The sequence below is a fragment of the Tauraco erythrolophus genome, chromosome 4 (genome assembly GCF_009769465.1).
Source record: "Tauraco erythrolophus isolate bTauEry1 chromosome 4, bTauEry1.pri, whole genome shotgun sequence".
Taxonomy (NCBI): domain Eukaryota; kingdom Metazoa; phylum Chordata; class Aves; order Musophagiformes; family Musophagidae; genus Tauraco; species Tauraco erythrolophus.
This window is the reverse complement of record NC_141468.1, coordinates 50,521,833-50,541,084: the sequence shown is the minus strand read 5'-3', so window position 1 is coordinate 50,541,084 and position 19,252 is coordinate 50,521,833. Positions and strand designations below refer to the sequence as shown.

Genomic DNA, 19,252 nt, shown 5'->3' with positions numbered 1-19,252 from the left:
AAAATGTAAAAGTGCTCTTAAAACTTCCCCTGCCCAAACCCGCAGGATTCTAAGCAATGCCGAGTAGTCCGAAAGAGCCGTGAGTAGTTTTGTTGCAGACATGTACTTTTGGCCGTGTAACGAGCATGTGATTCCCAATTACTCACAGTTACTGATAGGAAAGCAAAAGATGCACCTGCCTTCAAAGTGAGGAGCTACAGGAAGCGGGTTTTGGCTTGTAGCACTGGGCACAGCCCAGCAGGGACTACAGCACTGTGATCTCCCTGTCCCTCTGTCGGACCGCTCGCGGAGCACCGGCAGCAGCCGAACAAGACCAGCTGAGGTCCAGCTTCATAAAAGGACTCCGGCTACACAACAGTCATGAGACGCCCTAAGGATCGTTAATGCGTTTCACAGCTGTATTGAAAGCAGAGATTAGAACCTCTGTCTTGTGTCTCGCCCTGGAAGTTTCATTCTAAATCTTTCTGAAAGAGCACATCGTTTTACTCTAATAGATCGTGCACTAAACGCTCTGTAAGTCTCTTTTGAAAACAGAGCCAAGAAGACACGGCAGTGAATGGAAAAGGAGAACGATACGCAGAGATGAGAAGGAGATGAAGCAAGTACTTCAACTGACAAGAAATATCTAAATTGAAATAGGAAATTATCAACTAGGAAATCCAAGGATGCTACAATTGCAAATTCCAAAAACAAGATGCTGGAAGCACAACTCAAGCTTTGAAACCCGAATAAAAATTTAACAAGTATGCTCTGTACAGTCCCATATAAAGGTCTTCCCTATATTCACTAAGTTGAATCTGGTACAAAACTTTGACAGTTGAAGTGATTTTTACAGACTATGTTTTAAAAGCATAATTTCTAATATATGAATAAATTCTGTTTGTTTTACGCAGCCGTTTCAGAGGACTTTTAATGGAAACAGCAACAGGAATGCATTCTGGAAAGCAGCTGTTTTGGTGTGAAGGGCAGATTCCGAGAGGCTTTAGCTGTTGCTCGGATGTCTGCGGGATCGCTCCGACTCTGATCTTGAGATTTTGCCATTTTAGCAGGGCAGCAGAGCTGTGCTGAGAACTGAACTCACTTCTCAACAAAACTCTTTATTAACCACAATACGCTTTTCCACATGTTGTATAGTAAAGTATAAAAGACTGGGTAAAGACTGGCAAGAGGGATACTTTTATGTAAGATTTCCTTTCACAGCTTCAAAGCCACCAAGATCCACGAAAGTAACAAAAACACGCCAGTGTTTCCCAGATGACAGATGCATCCCCTGTTTTATAACTTAATCCCCTTCTGTCTGTTTGTCTCTGTCTTTAGGGCCCCAAAGAACAATCAAAAGAAACTGAGACTATTCAACATTTCATGCAGTGAGGCCCCAAAGATTGCAGTTCTGTGTGTTCACATACTCACTGCATGACACGTTCCCCCGGGTTTAATGTCACTGCCTTCTTCTCCCTTGTGCTCCTTATAGCTGGCCTCTGCAAGGCCAGTATTACACATGATATTGCTGATCACTATGATACTATGGAATTGCACCACGGTTTCTTCAAGATGTGACCCTTTGGAAAACGCCCTAAGACAATAGGAGAAAGGCAATCTGTTTGCAAACTCTCGCCCTCTTTTCCATTCTGTATTAGTATTTGGAGATGACTCTGCCTTCCACTATACCTAACGCACGTACACTAGAAGGGTTCCAGTCCAACGGTAGAAAATTTTGAGATGTGCCTTTCTGTATGACGATGGCAACAGAAATCCATCATGCCTAGCTGCTCCGAGCTTGCAGTTCGGAGCTGAAAGTCAACAGCACCACCACCACCCTTTTTCTTCCCTACCAGTCTTAAGCCCCTGCGTTATCCTTGCCTGCACTCTGAAAAACAACAACAAAAAAGTGTATGTCAGCTCCAGATCTTATCCCTTCTCAGCTTCTTCTGTATGAAGCAAGAACAGCCTAGAGAGTGTCTCAGCCTAAGACCAAGTGGCAACTAAGCACCACGCAGCCGCTCACTCGCTCCGTCTCGGTGTGATGGGGGAGAGAACTGCAAGAGCAAAAGCGTGAAACCTCGTGGGCTGAGGTAAAGACAGTTTAACAGATAAAGCAAACGTCACGCACACAAACAAAGCAAAACAAGGAATTCCTTCAGTACTTCCCACCAGCAGGCAGGTGTTCAGCATCTCCAGGAAAGCAGGGCTCCATCATACTTTGACTGGGCTCCATTACTTTCCCCATGGAAACTATTCCACGTCCTACAGCCTCAAACAAATTCTGTCAGAAGCCTGATATTCCTTTGAACAGAAGAAAAAAAAAAACAAAACAAAACACAAAGCCAAAAAAAAAAGAGACAAGCTCACTTTTCCCCACAAGGCTCACAGATGGGGACAGCAGGATGGCTTGACGGAGCTCCCAGTGCGGTCATGTTGGAGCAGCCTCACCCCTCGCCATGACTGTTCCCTACGCTTAGAAAAAGCAACACGACATCCGGCTGAACACTGTGCGCCGCCACTATCCTCCGACCAGCGACTCCCCCTGAGCCCTGACCCAGTCCAGGATGTAAACTTCATCTCCACCCCAAAGATATTTTGTGCTCCCAGGCAGCCTACACCTGAATGAGAACAGGGGTGTTAATTAGGGACACGAGTGTACGCTGTTCTTTCTGCTCGAGCTGTGGCAGGGGATATCACGGAAGCAAGAACAAGCAATTAACCCCAACAATGGCAGCAGGGAGCAGCTAACAGCGTACGAACGGGAAGCAGCAAGTTTCTCCATCCAAAGAAAGGGGTGCAGTAGGAAAAACTTTGGACTCAAGGATTTTCGTTAAAAATAGTCAACAATCAGGTTGCTCGTGGCGGTATCAAAGACTTGTTTCCAAGACCACAGTTCGTACAGCAAGAAGTTGGGTGTTATTTCAGCCCCGCCAAATGGGTTTGCTCCTTTTCACGTTAAAGGAACACCCGCATGGGAGACTCTCTGAAAAGGTCCGATTTTCCCTACGTTACTCTGAAGCACTGGACATAAAGGAAGATGTTAAGCTGGACAGGTCACAAGGCGCCATGGTGCTCATGCAACCGGCTGGAGGAGCCGTTGGAATCTTGGGAAGCCTAACATTCTATACTGGCTAGCAACCGCCTTTGTCGGTGCAACGAGGCTGCGGAAGGGAGCACCTCCTTCGGTTGAGCGTAAGTTGGACCTTTCTTTCAAGAAACCAGCACAGCTAGGTTTCTGAAGGCGCAGATTTCGAAAGAAAACTACCGCTTTCAGGATAAGATTACCATGTGCCTGAACGTTGATAGCTGTAACGGTTTCATGTATGTTCTGCCAGCATCCAGAGAGCAGAAGAGAGGCACAGAAGGCGAAAATGGCAGCAGCGGGAACGGACGCTACTTCCATTCTTGTTCCCCCTACGCACAGGTAAATGCAGTAGATTTGAGAGGGGTTTGTATCCATCACAGAATGTTAGGGATTGGAAGGGACCTCAAAGGATCACCTAGTCCAATCCCCCTGCTGGAGCAGGACCACCTAGATCAGATCAGATCACAAAAGAACGCGTCCAGGCAGGTTTTGAACATCTCCAGAGAAGGAGACTCCACAACCTCTCTGGGAGCCTTGATTTTCTCCATATACCCCTGTTGAAAGGGAGGTCTATTATGTAAAGATAGTTGTTGATATAGGTCACACTGGGCCGTGGCCCCTTCTGTAGATCAAACGCGGGATTTTCACAAGTAGTGAAAAGAGCTAATGATCACCTAAACTATGGACAACTTGTCCTGTCAACTGGGCTCAGATACTCAAGGAACACGGAAGTTAAAAATGGCATCTAAAGATCACTCATCGCTCACCTTTCTTATTGAACAACTTTATATTGATTCTGAATAAATAAACCATGTTTAGCGTTGCTGCTTATAGTGACTACCTGCATTTCTGCAAAACCAGTTATTTAAAACAAAGTCCTTCAAAATGGGTTTCCCCCTTCAATGAACTATTTCTGTTCCATCTGGTACAACTCCAGGGCTGGGCGTAGGGCTCTTTGATATCGCACCCCTTCTAGCCTCGGGGATTTCGGCGTTCACGTCTCAGAGGTGGGCTCTGGCTCCAGACACCAGCGCGTCTCAGGGCATGGCCCAGTTGCACTGACTACAGTCCAACAGTGGCACGTTTTAGAGATGCTGCTCCGAGATCCAGCTGTTCATGTCTGGAACTGGGTGAAAATGACCTCCAAATTGTCCAATATTTTCAAGTGTGCCTTTGCATTCCTTCAAAAAATCAGACAGAAACTCGTTAAGAAACGATCAGCAACCTGGCATTTGCAGCTCTCAGCTGGGACGTAGTTCATATCCAGGATATCGACCTGAGTTGGTTTCTTCAGGATTATGGTCCTGACCTCTTGCCTCTTTGGAACGATGAGTTTATTGTGTGCTTGAGGATGATGCTCAAATCTGTGACCTCTATTAAGGCAGAGATACAGAAAACTAATTTGAAGTAGGACTAACACAAGTGACTTCTTGTGCAAGTGCTCTCTCTGCAATATTGTGCAGACTGTTTAGCTGGCGGCACGCTGACCGGCAGCGGGACAGCAGCAGTGTGAGATTATGTATGAGTAAAGCAGCGATAATTAAATAACTCCACGCAGGGATTCCTTTTTTCCTCTTAGGCTTTTCTTTGTCATCTCTAAACAGAGCTGCGAGATGGTGCGAGCAGTGTAATGAGAGTGGTCTCCGACCATCGAATCCCAAACTTTTAGGTTTTCAGTTTTTGTTGGGAATATTCCTGGGTTTTCTTTCTTATTCCTCTATAGACCCCTGTCCTTTAACAGCAGGAGTGAGCGAGTGTAAGATTTGCACTCGCACAGCACGTTTCCTTTGAGAATGACCTGATCAGCCCATCCTGCAGGCAAGGAAACTCACCCAAGGCACAACCAAGTGACTCCTAGACATTTTGTCTTCCCAGCACATTGTGACAAGTCTGCAGGACAGTAGGCAGACTGCTTTACTCCTATTCCCACCTGGGAACAGCTTCGCATCATGAAAGCTCCACTGAGCTTAAGACAACTTGAAAGATAACTTCAAATGTTCTAAACTACCAGAGCTGAGTCCCCCAGAATCTTACTCGTACGTTTGCAGGAGCGTAGCACGTACACATCCATTTAGTCCTTTTTTTGGTTCCCTTTACAATAGCTGAAAACTGTTTTCTCCTGCAGCAGAAATACAGCAACATTCCTTGTTTCTGGGAAATGCGACCATCAGGTTGTGTGAAGATTACTTGTGCCTACAAACATAGCAAGCCTCGGACCATAAATGGACTATTCCTCCCTCCCAGTAACAGTGAGTAAAAATTTTCTTAGCAATTTGTTCGTTAGGGTAAGTAAACCCTCAAAAACGTCCTGCCAGTAACAACTGGAAGAGAAGAAAATGCCCATGTTTTTCTTACTGCTTCTAAACTGGGAAACATATCCAATTGCAATATTTTTAACAGGATGCACAGAATCCTGATTCTCTCTCTAGTTGCAAAGTGGTCAGCTTCAACGATGCAAACAGACTCACTGTTTTTCATCACTTTTCTTTCAGTCAGTTCATCTCCCGGCTCTCAGAAAATGCCGCCCCAGTACTGAAACAGTTTTGCTGCAAACATCAGGGGCAGATACACATTGTGAAGGAAAGAACATCTTGCATGATTTTCTTCTAATTAAGTGCAAAGGATTCTCATGAACTTCCTATTCTTTCTCAAAATCTACATTTTGTACAGTAAAGAGAGTTGAGATTCAGAACGTTTTGATAGGGAAAAAAGTCTACAAGCTAAAAATGGGTAGTCCTGTGCTTAACACTGCTAAATTCCTCACAGCGGATGCCGTGGGGAGTGATACGGGCCTGCCTATTATCCAGCCTGCTTAAAATATTTTCCCAGGTGGGGTCCTAACCTTAGGTACTCACTTCAGCCCACGTATTAACTAATCACGTTTCCCTGTGCTGTCAATGCCTTAAAAGGGATTGCAAAAAAGCAGCTTACGGACTCAAATCCACCAGCTGGAAGAGACAGCCAGCCTTTTTTACGTAGAATCGTAGAATGACCAAAATGTTCCTCTTTCCAAAAGGCTTTACTCAGCAGTGCCTCATCTGTCTGTTCCGAGGAGCCAGTACCCTTTTTTTTCCACACGTTCTGCAGAAAGAAGATGCTCTTCTGCCAACCTCTGCAGAAGATTTGCCCAAAAGGCACAATCTCTCCATTTAACGATTCCTTCAATACGACAACGATTTCAAAACTGTATCTGCTGGTCTGAAGATGGATTTGACAATCTAGATCCTTCCTGGTAAACTAAATGTCAGGTTCTTTTCTGCAGATGCCCCATTGCCACAGGATGTCCAAACAACAGATTGTGCAGCGAAGAGCACATCGAACCACCAATCCAAAATCCAGAGAATATTGTGACACCCATTCACCCACCCGTGATTATAAACATCAATGATGAAGAGGATGAGGAGGACGACGGACAGGAAGAGAATTGTAAATATGTTTTTTCTTTCTTTTACAAGGAAGCAGAGTGGGCATTTTCGACTCTTGCAATGTACTTCACCACCAGTTGATTGTAATGACCATGCCATTCTTAGGGAAGGGTCGTGACAAGTTTTTGAAAGTTTCCAGCTAATCTTCAAACCTACAAAACTGGTAGTCACCAGATTTGAGCGAGGCAGCATTTTCCCTCGTTTTCAATTAATAGAGTCTAAAATGTGATCCATGGTCCAGATGGCCATCAAATACTCTTCAAATGTCTCAAAATTAGGGCACGAAATTTCAGGTTGAGGAGGTACCTTTCTTGCTAGGAAACAAACTGTTGCACAGGGGCTGTACGCACTCCTCACCGAAGGTGAAGTCACAGGTTTGTTCACAAAGAGAGTTGCAGGACTAACTTCAGTTAAGTTGTTCAAGGCATTTCCTAAACCCTATAGGCAGTCTCCTTTTGTTACAGAAAGTTATTCTTAATCTCACGAAGAGAATCCACACAACACTCTTCACTAGTTCAAGGAATGTGTACGTGTACATGTTATTATATACAGACAGAGAGATTTTAGAAACGCAGTTAACCGTTGACTCTATCTCACCAGAGATTAGAGATTCCCAGGGAAGGAATGAATCCCACATTCCCAGAGAGTCGAAGCGGAGAACGACCTACTCGCATGCGTGCACCCCGCAAATTGCTGTGCCAGCTCTCAAGTAGCCCCAAGCTGCTTTTCACTTGCCCCCTGCCCTTCCGGTTGGCATGCAGGGCAGCTGTTAGTGCTGCCTCTCTCGGCTGCAGTCCGAGTACGGCGCTTTAACTTAAACAACATAAACAGCAGGGCTTTGCTCATCTCAGTAGCCTTAGCTGAGACAGAGAAGGAGCACTCGCTTCACTGGCTCTGCCAAGAGACATTACAGGAGAGTTACTTCCATTGCACTTGGAAACACCTAGAATTAAGGAATTGTTTTTCCATGCAGAGTCAGAGGTTGCAGTCAGAAAAAACCCACCTGTGACCAAAATGAAATTCATGATGGCATTGACTCTTAAGAATTGTTGAAGGCCTTTATATACATACCTTGTAATCTTTGAAAAATATTTCCTCCAGCTGTGTTTTCTAACTGGGTGCCTATGACGGCTGAAGATCTAGAGAGGAAAGAGCAATAAAGGAAATATGCTACAAATCTGGTAATATGAATTCAGTCACTCCTTCCTAAACAGCAATGCTGCCACTATAAGTAAACTTGGGATTTTTTTTCCCTCCGGGGCTATGTTTAGGGGAGTATTACAGGATTCAGCATCCTCCTGAACTCCAATCAACAAACCTCTGTCTCCACCTCAGCCAAAGGAGCTGGTACCTTTGGAAGTCAGCAGCAAGGCTTGCAGAAAGGCAAGTATTAGCATCTTCTTGGGCAATGGTTGCCATTTTCAAAATTGCTGTTACAGGGAGAAACCATTACATAGGATGCCCCTCCTCTCCTCTTTTTTAATCTACTGACAATAAAAGACAGCATGTGCAAAGAGCATTAAAATATTTCATTCATTTTTCCCCCATAGATGCATATACAGAGACTCACACACTGGCTTACCGACAAGCGGCTAAACATCCTTTCTGTTGCCTTTCCAGGTGTTGAGAATACACTTCCTACAAAAGAGAAGGAGAGGGTTCAGGAAGGAGAGGACCAACACAGAGTATCCCAGTACAGATTGCAGATCATTTTGAAAATGGAGGTAATAGCTTGAGCATTGGTTTCTCATTGCTACACATTGCTACGTGTCTCCACTTTTTTAATCTACTGACAATAAAAGACAGCATGTGCCATAGAGCATAAATAAAATAACTGAATACGCACACATTAAGCTTCACCATTTCATATTCATCTTTATGTTCTAGAGGCTCTTGCCTCAGTGCTCAAACCACTGTTTATGATTCTGCATGTTTTCGGATTATACTAAAAAAAAGGAAGCAGCCTCTATGCTGATAACAATCGATTCGCACTTTTGTTTTCATTTCCGTTTAAAAACGTCGCGTAATTATAAGAGACTCTTTGCATTGTTCACATTTCTCAGGATGCTCCTGAGCAGAGATAACTGTGAGACTCCTTTCCTATAGGAGCCGATTGTTCTGTGGCACAGAGGAAACACATTTGTTGAAGAGAAAAGAAGCGCGGCCCTGCCTCGGGAAAGAAAAACAATTGCATCAGACTGCTCCACTGGGAAAGGTACTTCATTATGATCTGTTTCCTAATTTTCAGATGAGATCATTTCTGTTCCTCTGCAAGCGCGGTGGACCTCTCTATTTTGCATAAACCAATCTGGAGTGCCATTTCCCATTAGCAGTGTCATTTCCTTCACTGCAAGACAACAACAGTTGCTGTACGTTATGGTCCAGTTGTGCTTCTTTTAGCCGGTTTGCATCCTGTTAGGTTCAATGTGAGCAGGATCAGTCCCTGAGTTACCAAAATCTTTCACGCCCGCATGTTTGACCACGTGACACGCCGTGCGCTTTCCATCAAGTAAAACAGATTTGACTGTAGGTGCGTCTCACAGAACTCGGGCCTTAACACAACCAGTAAAACACGGCCAAGGAAGGAGCGTTAACACTCCATCAAGTGTACTTAACATCTAGTCACATCCAGCAATTAAAACACCTACACCTAAGTACCTCGAGGGATAGGCTTCATCCTTTTCCCAGAGGAATTCTAGAATCCATTCGGTAGCGTAGAAAATGTATCCATTGGGTTACTGGAGCTGAATCGTCACCTGATTATTACTTTGCTGTTTTGGAGTAAAAAGAAAAAAGGGAGAGATTTTGGCTTTAAACTAACCCATAACCTGAGTTTGCTTTCAAGAGTTCCTCTGCTAGAGGAAACACAGCACTTTCCGTTTCCTTTCAGGGAACGACACTGAAAGAGTAATTACCATGTAAACCACGTTTCACCCAAGAAGACCTGTGCACGAAGCGGGAGCTGGCTTTCCAAAACACCCGCAGCGTTTTTGCAGAAGAAAATGTTGCGTGCTTTCTCAAAGTAAACTATGCGTTCTCTTAATCCCTCAGAAACGAACCACATGGAGCCGGCAAAGAACCATCGCTGTAAAGAAGTAAAGGAAAAGAAATGGATTTCTGAAGAGCCAAGAAATTCACCTAATACTGTAACCGGCAAAGGTATCTGGAGAAAACAGTTGGCTTATTCATTTTTATTCATCAAACTACGACAGGATTTAGCACCACCTAGGTACTTCCTCTTATTTCCTCATATCATTCACTAAAAGTGAGAAGCTAAAGAACGAGCGGGTAATTTGTAGCTGGTTCTTTACTTTGGAGCCATAGTCGTCTTCATCCTGTGTATCGTGGTATTTTCTGAGAGAGCATCGGAGCTATACATCATTAATGCCAGACAGGATCCACATAACTAACAAAGAGAAGGAAGAAGAAAATCCCAGAGGCGAAAGCAAATGGCACTAAACCAATCCCTGTCTCACACAGGTGGGAGGAAGGGAACAGCCGTGCCATTCACTGGGCTTACGCACAAGCAGCCAACACATTCTTCCTGTTGCCTTTCCAGGTGATGGAATACAACTCAAATAAACCAGAATAACACAAAAAGAGAAGGAAAAGGTTCAGGAAGGAGAGGACCAACAGAGAGTCTTCCAGAACAGATCGCAGATCCTTTGAGAACGGAGGTAATAGACTTGAAAGTTGGCATCTCATTGCTGAACATCTTCTGGAAAATTAAAATAACTGAACAGATTTTCATAGGTCTATCCAGAAGAAACTTTTTTAATCTGGTGTATATCCCCCAATCTCCTGCAGCAGGTCAAAGTTTTAAGTAACAGTACAACTTTGTGGTTTGTTTTTCGTCTTCAGGAAGTCACACTTCAAACCCCAAAGTAAAACCAAGTTACCAACAAAGAGGCCAAAGGATGGATGATGGAACTGCCTCTTCTATTCATTATGTGAGAGAAACAGGCAGGAAAACTAATTTCAACCCTCCAGAACTGCGAAGATCAGCATATGTAGTCTACCGGACACCCACTGTCAAACAGGAGCCAAACTTCAACGGAACTACAGGTGGGTTCCTGCTTACACAGGATTCTAAAAATGACTCAAATACGCCTGTCTGCCTTGCACTGCTTTCCGTTTTGTCCCTGCAGGTGAACACTCAGTAATTTAGGCCTAAACATGGGCAAGAGTAGATTTGATCCAGCAGCATTTTCACCAGTAGATTGCAGCAGGATCCACAGACAGAAAGCAGTCAGAATATTCCTGAACACTGACAGAGCCACCTTCCTAGCAGGAGTCATTCCTCTGCCCCACAAAGAGAAACAAATGCAGTGATGCATTGATGTGCTCAACTATACCGATCCCCACTACTTACAGCAGCTTTATGTCATTCTTTCTGTGGAAATATTTAACAAACCTCGGAATGTTCCCCTTTAACTTATCGTTTTACTCTAACTATCGATAGCAATAGCAGTAGAAGTGGTTTGGCAGTAGAATTCAGTTTCCTCTCAAGAAATCATTATTGTTCAACCTTTTTTTCCTCCCAGCAGAGGAAGAAAGGATGCCCTTGCTTTGTTTAATGCTTTTCCATAGCCAGGATTACACTGAAGTTTTGAGTGTAGGTATTTTCTCAAAGCTATTTTGAGGAAAACAGTTGGCTTATTCATTTTATTTACTAAACAGTTACATGCCTTAGTACCAACCAGGCAATCTTCTATTCTTAGCATCAACATGGGCAATCCGTATCTGGAATGGACTATGCAGAAAGAACAAGTTTTCAGTCTTGTCTTCCAGCCTCCAGTCCCGTACTATGTTGATTTTGGAGTAAGAGCACAACAGCGTTCTAAGCTTGTTTTTTCGCTTTTAGGAATTCAAATTATAAACCCAAAGGAAAGCCAAGTTACAAACAAGAGGTCAAGGTCAAGATGAAAGAACGGGAAGGAAGACTAATTTCAACCCTCCAGAACCGCGAAGATCAGCATATGTAGTCTATCGGACACCCTCTGTCAAACAAGAGCCAAACCTCAACGGAACTACAGGTGAGTTCCTGCTTAACAGGATTCTAAAAATGACTCGAATATGCCTGTCTGCGTTGCACGGCTTTCCATTTTGTCCCTGCAGGTAAACATTCAGTTATTTAGGCCTAAATATGGCAAGAGTAAATTCGATCCAGCAGCACCTTCACAAACACATGGCAGCAGGATCCACACCCAGAACTGTAAAGCTTTAGGGAGCTTTACAGTTCGGCAGACAGAACGTTCAGCACAAGAACGTAGCCGCCTTCCCAGCAGGAATTCGTTTCTCTGCCCAGCAAAGAGGAAGGAACGCAGTGACGCGATGTAGTGCACGAATATACTGACCCCCACTAGTTACAGACCTTTTATGTCATTTATCTGCAGAAATATCTAGTAAACCTCACAAGAGTCCACCTTTAATTTCTCCTCTTACTCTAACTATAGATAGCAGTAGAAGTAGAAATAGTTCTGCAGTACAATTTCTGTTTCCTCCCAAAGAAACTTTCTCGTTCAACTTCTTCCCTCCCAGCAGGGGATGAAGGAATTGCCCTTGCTTTGCAGGGTATTTTCACACAACTGGCTTTTCACTGGAGTTTGATTATGATGGATCTATGATTATTTTCATTATTGCAAACTTTTTTGCCTTTTCTACTTTCCGTTTCCACAGCTACTCTTAATCATGGTGTTTTCTCATCTGTCACTTGATCAAGAAACGTAGGGGTAAATAAGTTAAATAGTCCTAAATGGACTAATTTCCTCTCGCCAGTTTCACTCATCTTTCTTAAGCCAGGTTGAATCTCATTCCTGAGGTGCCTCCCTGCCTGAATTTCCAATAAAAGGAACCTCCTTCACACAGAGTAACCCCTACTTTCACATGAGTAAGGTTCGGTGTGAAATGAATCCCAACATCACTGCTTCATCTCAGGGAAGATAGTTGCAGGTTTCTTCTTTTTGCTTCCAATGTTTGCTTGATTAAAGGTTGGACAGATTGGCATAGAGATTCCAGACAGAACCTTCCTAACATGAGGAATATGTCTTCTCAAATTTCCAAGTTAAAAAGGGATAGAGCATTTCAAAATAAAGGTGGTCAGCACTTTTGTCATAAGAACGGACCATCACCATTTTCACGACCTTTCTTTTCAGCCGTACCGGAGCCACATGGTGGCAAATGCTCCAAAGAAAAGAATCAGCTTGACACAAACAGGAGATTTTGTACGCAAACAGAAAACTGCGGTAAGACTTACACGTTGTGTGTAAACTGGAAAATTTAGTGGAATTCACGATTTGAGTTCATGGAATTCAGCCAGACCGAACGGAAAGCAGAGTTCTCATACTAATGAGTTTGAAACACGTTTGACACCAAATGCTTAGTCTTAGGCAGCACACTCAGATGCAAAATCAATTGTCTAGCACAAACCCATCCTATTGCCTTGCATCTAGTGCTGTCACCACAGAGATAAAACAGGTGACTGGATTACGGATTCTTTTAATTGAAAAGCAATCGATGCCTTAGGGAAGATTTCCAACAGGGAACACTGACTTTTGTTAAGTCAAGGATGCCCCTGGCAGAATGGCCTCATTTGCAAGAGCCTGCATGCCTGACAGAAACGCTGCAACATTCCAAATGATCTTGAAAGTACTAGAGGGAAAGTCTGTATTTCATACTCGCTTCGATTTCAGGGATCATCTACGATTCATCCGATGCCTTCGTTGATATTTCAGCAAATGTCACATTTTGCTCACCTATCAGAGTGAGAGAGTCTGTCCTGAAACCGTAGCTGAAACTGAGAAACCATGTATGTGTTTTTTCTATAGACAAATGTACTTCAGGATCTTACAACGCACCGACTTGGAGGAAAAGAAACCACACGCAAAACGGTCTTTAAGTCAAAAACAACCATTCAGGTAACCGTTTGACAGAAATTTTCACAATTCAGCCTTTTTAGAAAGAGCGCATGTCTCTCCCCACCGAGAAAATGTAAAAGTGCTCTTAAAACTTCCCCTGCCCAAACCCACAGGATTCTAAGCAATGCCGAGTAGTCCGAAAGAGCCGTGAATAGTTTTGTTTGCAGACATGTACTTTTGGCCGTGTAACGAGCATGTGATTTCCAATTACTCACAGTACTACTGATAGGAAAGCAAAAGATGCACCTGCCTTCAAAGTGAGGAGCTACAGGAAGCGGGTTTTGGCTTGTAGCACTGGGCACAGCCCAGCAGGGACTACAGCACTGTGATCTCCCTGTCCCTCTGTCGGACCGCTCGCGGAGCACCGGCAGCAGCCGAACAAGACCAGCTGAGGTCCAGCTTCATAAAAGGACTCCGGCTACACAACAGTCACGAGACGCCCTAAGGATCGTTAATGCGTTTCACAGCTGTATTGAAAGCAGAGATTAGAACCTCTGTCTTGTGTCTCGCCCTGGAAGTTTCATTCTAAATCTTTCTGAAAGAGCACATCGTTTACTCTAATAGATCGTGAACTAAACGTTCTTTCTGTATGTCTCTTTTGAAAACAGAGCCAAGAAGACACGGCAGTGAATGGAAAAGAAGAACGATACGTAGACTTGAAATAGAAATCTGTCAGCTGGGAAATCCAAGGATGCTACAATTGCAAATTCCAAAACCTATACACAGGAAATACAACACAACCTTTCCAACCTGATTCAATATTCCCTATATTCACTAAATTTAATCTGGTACAAAACTTTGACAGTTGAAGTGATTTTTATAGACTATGTTTTAAGGCATAATTTCTAATTTGAATAAATTCTGTTTGTTTTACGCAGCCGTTTCAGAGGACTTTTAATGGAAACAGCAACAGGAATGCATTCTAGCAAGGAGCTACTTTGGTGTGAAGGGCAGATTCCGAGAGGTTTTAGCTGTTGCTCGGATGTCTGCGGGATCGCTCCGACTCTGATCTTGAGATTTTGCCATTTTAGCAGGGCAGCAGAGCTGTGCTGAGAACTGAACTCACTTCTCAACAAAACTCTTTATTAACCACAATACGCTTTTCCACATGTTGTATAGTAAAGTATAAAAGACTGGGTAAAGACTGAGAGGAAGACTGGCAAGAGGGATACTTGAATATGTAAGATTTCCTTTCACAGCTTCAAAGGCACCAAGATCCACAGAAGTAATAAAAAAATGCCAGTGCTTCCCAGATGACAGATGCATCCCCTGTTTTATAACTTAGTCCTCTTCTGTTTGCTTGTCTGTCATTAGGACCTCAAAGAGGAATCATAGGAAAATGAGGATCCTCAACATTTCATGCAGTGAGGCCCTAAAGATTGCAGTTCTGTGTGTTCACATACTCACCGCATGACAGATTCCCCCACGGCTTGAAACTAACAGTACTTGAAAATAAGTCCTGAGCGTTTTTGATCCAGCCTTGCTCATATAAAAAATCATAGACTCCTAGAATGGTTTGGGTTGGAAGAGACCTCCAAGATCATCAAGTTCCAACCCCGCTGCCATGGGCAGGGACACCCTCCACTACACCAGCTTGCCCAAAGCCTCATCCAACCTGGCCTTGAACAGGCTCGGGGCATCCACAGCTTCCCTAGGCAATCTGTTCCAGTGCCTCACCACCCTTTGAGTGAAAAATTTCTTCCTTAGATCCAATCGAAATCTGCCATCTTTCAGTTTAAAGCCTTTACCCCTTGTCCTATCATGACATGCCCTTGGAAAAAGCCCCTCTCCAGCTTTCCTGTAGGTCCCCTTAGCTACTGAAGGCTGCTAGAAGATCAACCTGGAGTCTTCTCTTCTCCAGGCTGAACAGCCCCAACTCTCTCAGCCTGTCTTCATAGCAGAGGTCCTCCAACCTCCAGCATACGGTTGTCCTGCAGTTGCCAGGGGGATAAACCCAGCACCTAACTGAGGTAATCATACTCCATATTGAAATCAACAACAGAAAAGGCAAGAGAAGAATTCTCATTTGCCACTAGAGAAATTTTATATCCAGAGACACTACTTACGTTCAGACATTAACTACTGTATATGAATCTAAGCATCTATTTGTAGAATCTCGCCTAGTTTAAAACAAAGTTTCCTCACAATTTCAAGTAAAGGCAAGAAATCCACTGATGCAACAAACCACAGTCTTCTCCTTTCCTCCCCACCTCCATACTTCTTTTCATCCTTCCCAAGGAAATCAGACTCCCTCTGTCATACAAGTGCAAGTGCGTAAGGAAGATTTACTAACAGGAAATTTTCACAACAGCTGTAATCCAGTAAATCACACAATAAAAGTGAAAACTAAGGAAACATGGCTTGTAGGCAGCATGAGAAATCTGCATATGGATCCTTCTCATCACCTTCATCGCTAGTTACACAACAACCGGTTCCATACACCCTTTCAGTAGGAATTGCATTGTATACATCAGCCTCTAACGCCTTTCCAGTTATAGTTTCAGTGGACAAAACTTTAAACGGCTGAAAAGAAACAGGTATTGTAAACCCTCCTCAAAACTACGTTGCTGCCTTGTTCTCCCAGGGATGCTTGCTCCTTACAGCTCGCCTCTGCAAGGCCAGTACTACACATTACCTCCATGATCACTAATCCTATTGAAATTTAGACATGTGCCTTTCTGTATGACGACAGCAACAGAAATCCATCATGCCTAGCTGCTCCGAGCTTGCAGTTCGGAGCTGAAAGTCAACAGCACCACATTAGTGCATCACACAGACCACTGGAAAGCAAAGGGGAAAAAGCATCCCAGTGTTAAACACTCAGTAGCAGTGCTGCCAACTACACACTCTTCCGCTTAAAAAGAGCAAAGAAATCAGTGATTCGGGGGTCTGAAACAAATATCCAGCCACAACTAGTCCAAATTTCTAGGAAGGCTTCCAGAGCTAGCACTTCTGCAACAGTTTCACTGCAAACATGTCATCAGTTGTCTGTGCATTCACACACTTTCCTGTGTAACCAACGCCCCTCCCTCCTCTCTCCCCAGTCCACTCTGACTTGCAAGCTGGTCACTGTCTCTTTCTGCAAGCAAAACACAACGCAAGTCCTTCTCTTGCAAAAGTCGCAAAACACAATTCGGAATTCATAAAATGAGAACCTTCTACATGTTTTCGTTACATTATGTGGCTCTTTGATACGTTAGTCAGCAGATCTGTACCCGTAACACACAGCTTATGTGAAGATTTTAGGAAGATTACATGAAAAAGAACATTTTCAGGGTACTGAGAAAGCAGTCCTGGTGGTTTTCCCACCACCAGCCCTCTTCTCCTCTACCAGTCGTAATCCCCTGCATTATCCTTGCCTGCACTCTGAAAAACGAAAAAAAAAACAATACGCCAGTTCCAGATCTAATCCCCTGTCAGCGTTTTCCATATGAAGGAAGAGAACAGCTATGTAGGAAGGTGCCCTTAGATGACCATCACCGAGATGGTGTTGGCACCAAGAGCTGAACAACCGAGTAACTGACAGTTTGGAAATCATTTCAGATCTTCTGTCCACAAGTCAAACACCAACAGGAGAAAGTCACCCAGATGGATTCAAGTTCAATACGCAGCCAACACACAGCAGTAGCTGCAGGTCTACAGCTAAACGGCAGAATGCCACCCCAATCTGTCCCGACACTGCCTTTTACATCTCGGGAAGAAATTACTTTGACTGGGCTCCATTACTTCCCCCTTGGTAACTATTCCACATTCTACAGCCTCAAACGAATTCTTCTGTCAGAGCCTTTGAATACAAAAAAAAAAAAGGAAAAAAAAAAAAGAGAGACAAGTTCACTTTTCCCCACAAGGCTCACAGGGGACACGGCAGGATGGCTGGACACGAGCTCCCAGTGCGGTCATGCTGGAGCGGCCTCACCCCTTGCCATGACTGTTCCCTACGCTCAGAAAAAGCAACACGACATGCGGCTGAACACCTGGATGCCCCTGGCACGAAAAGAGTGGGACAGAGCTGAAACGGCACCCAAACGACCGACCCGGCCCTACCGACACCCTCCACCGGCCTTTCGCTCAAGAGCTGCGGCCCAACTCGACCGCTCGGCTGCTCCCGCCGCGCAGCCGGGCCGGGCCGGGCGGGTCTCACGCCGGCGGTCGGTGCTGCTGCCCGGTGTCCCAAGCTCTGCCCCGCCGTGCGGCGCCGCTGACCGCGGCCCAGCGGCTCCGCCCGGGCCCGGGCCCGGTACCGCCGCGGGGACTGCGGCCCCCCCTCCCTCCCTCCCGCCCGCCCGGCCCCGTGCCACCCCGGCCACCTGGCCCTCCCGCTTGGCTGACGGCTGCTCCTTCACCTCGGTCACGAACAGACACGGCACCTTCCGCTGCACCGCGCACCGCCGCCTCATCGCCCCCGCCGCCCGCCACGTGCCCGGCCCCAACTGCGCCTGCGCCAGCCCGCGCCCGCGGGGCGCGACGGGAAATGCAGTCCGGAGCCGCCCGCAGCGCCGCGACTCTCCGGGGCGGGGCGGGCCGGGACGGGCGGGGCCGGGCCGGGCGCCGCTCCCCGGAAGCGCTCAGCGAGGCGCTGGCTCCGCCGCTCCGAGGCAGCTCCGCGGCAGCTCCGTTTCCCACAGCGGCGGCTCGCGCCGTGTGCGGGGCGGGCACCTCTCTGGGGCCGGGCTCGCCTCCCTCAGGACAGCCGCCTCCCGGTCTCACCCGGGCTCGGCCCGCGGGGCGACCTCCGGAGCTGACCAGTCTACCAGTTTCCCAGGAAAGACGAGACCCGCGTACCCGACCCGCCTGTCACACCCCGTTTAGGGGAAGGGGGGTCACCTCGAACCCTTTACAATTTGGCCGGTCTGTCAGGCGCACGCTGACAGCGTCACCGGGACAAACCCCTCTGGGCAGACCGCTGTGTCGCAGCGGGATCGTCTGATCCGCTCAGGGACCCTCACGGGCAGCGACACTGGGTCAAATCCCTTATCTCCCCTGTACCAATTGCTGAAGTTACCGGAATCTCATGTTTATAGATGACAAACTTTATTCCATATGCTCGTGACAGGATACAGGTTCAGAGACAGCCGCTCACGGGTACCGACTGCGAAAACAGACTTGCAACAACGCACAAACTGGAATGATCACGGACCAGTTCTAACAGCTCACGACATGTTAGTAACCAAGGGCACCTAACGCAGAGCTCTTACCCAACAGCCGTCCCCGTGGGGGCCAGAAGAGAGGTCCAGCCCGTCAACTGATCCCAGACATTCCGATGCAGGTCTTCGCCCAACAACACTCCCTTCTCTTTAGCCGTTTTTATACTGTTGTTTCCTTTCAGGTGGAGCTTGAGTGACTCTGGCCATACGTACCTCTGTCAGGATTGGTGTAAACTCTCCTCGCTTTCGTTGAAAGGTTCAAACATGGCAAACCTTGCACTATAAATGGACTTTTTCTACCTCCCAGTAACAACGAGTAAAAATATTTTCTTTGCTAGTGAAAGTAAACCCACAAAAATATCCTTCCAGTAACAACAACTGGAATAAAAGAAATGCCCATGTTTCTCTTACTGCTTCTAAACTGGGAAACATATCCAATTGCAATATTTTTAATGGGATGCACAGAATCCTGATTCTCTCTCTAGTTGCAAAGTGCTCAGCTTGAACAATGCAAACAGACTCAACTGTTTTTCATCATTTTTCTTTCAGTCAGTTGCATTTCCCGGCTCTCAGAAAATGCCGCCCCAGTACTGAAACTGTTTTGCTGCATCCAGCACAAGGTCAAAAATCAATCCAAAATCCAGAGAACATTATGATACCCATTCACCCTCCAGCCATTATAAAACTCAACGACGAAGA

General features: G+C 45.5%; 1 protein-coding gene across 1 annotated transcript in view; it reads right to left on the bottom strand.

Annotated features, from left to right (window-relative positions):
* The window catches only part of RLIG1 (RNA 5'-phosphate and 3'-OH ligase 1), a 31,321-nt gene extending 13,515 nt beyond the window's left edge, over window positions 1-17,806 (bottom strand). The window contains 1 exon segment of the mRNA XM_086610906.1: window positions 17,717-17,806. Coding sequence (XP_086467032.1) covers window positions 17,717-17,806 — 90 coding nt within the window.
* Window positions 17,807-19,252: the final 1,446 nt, after the last annotated feature.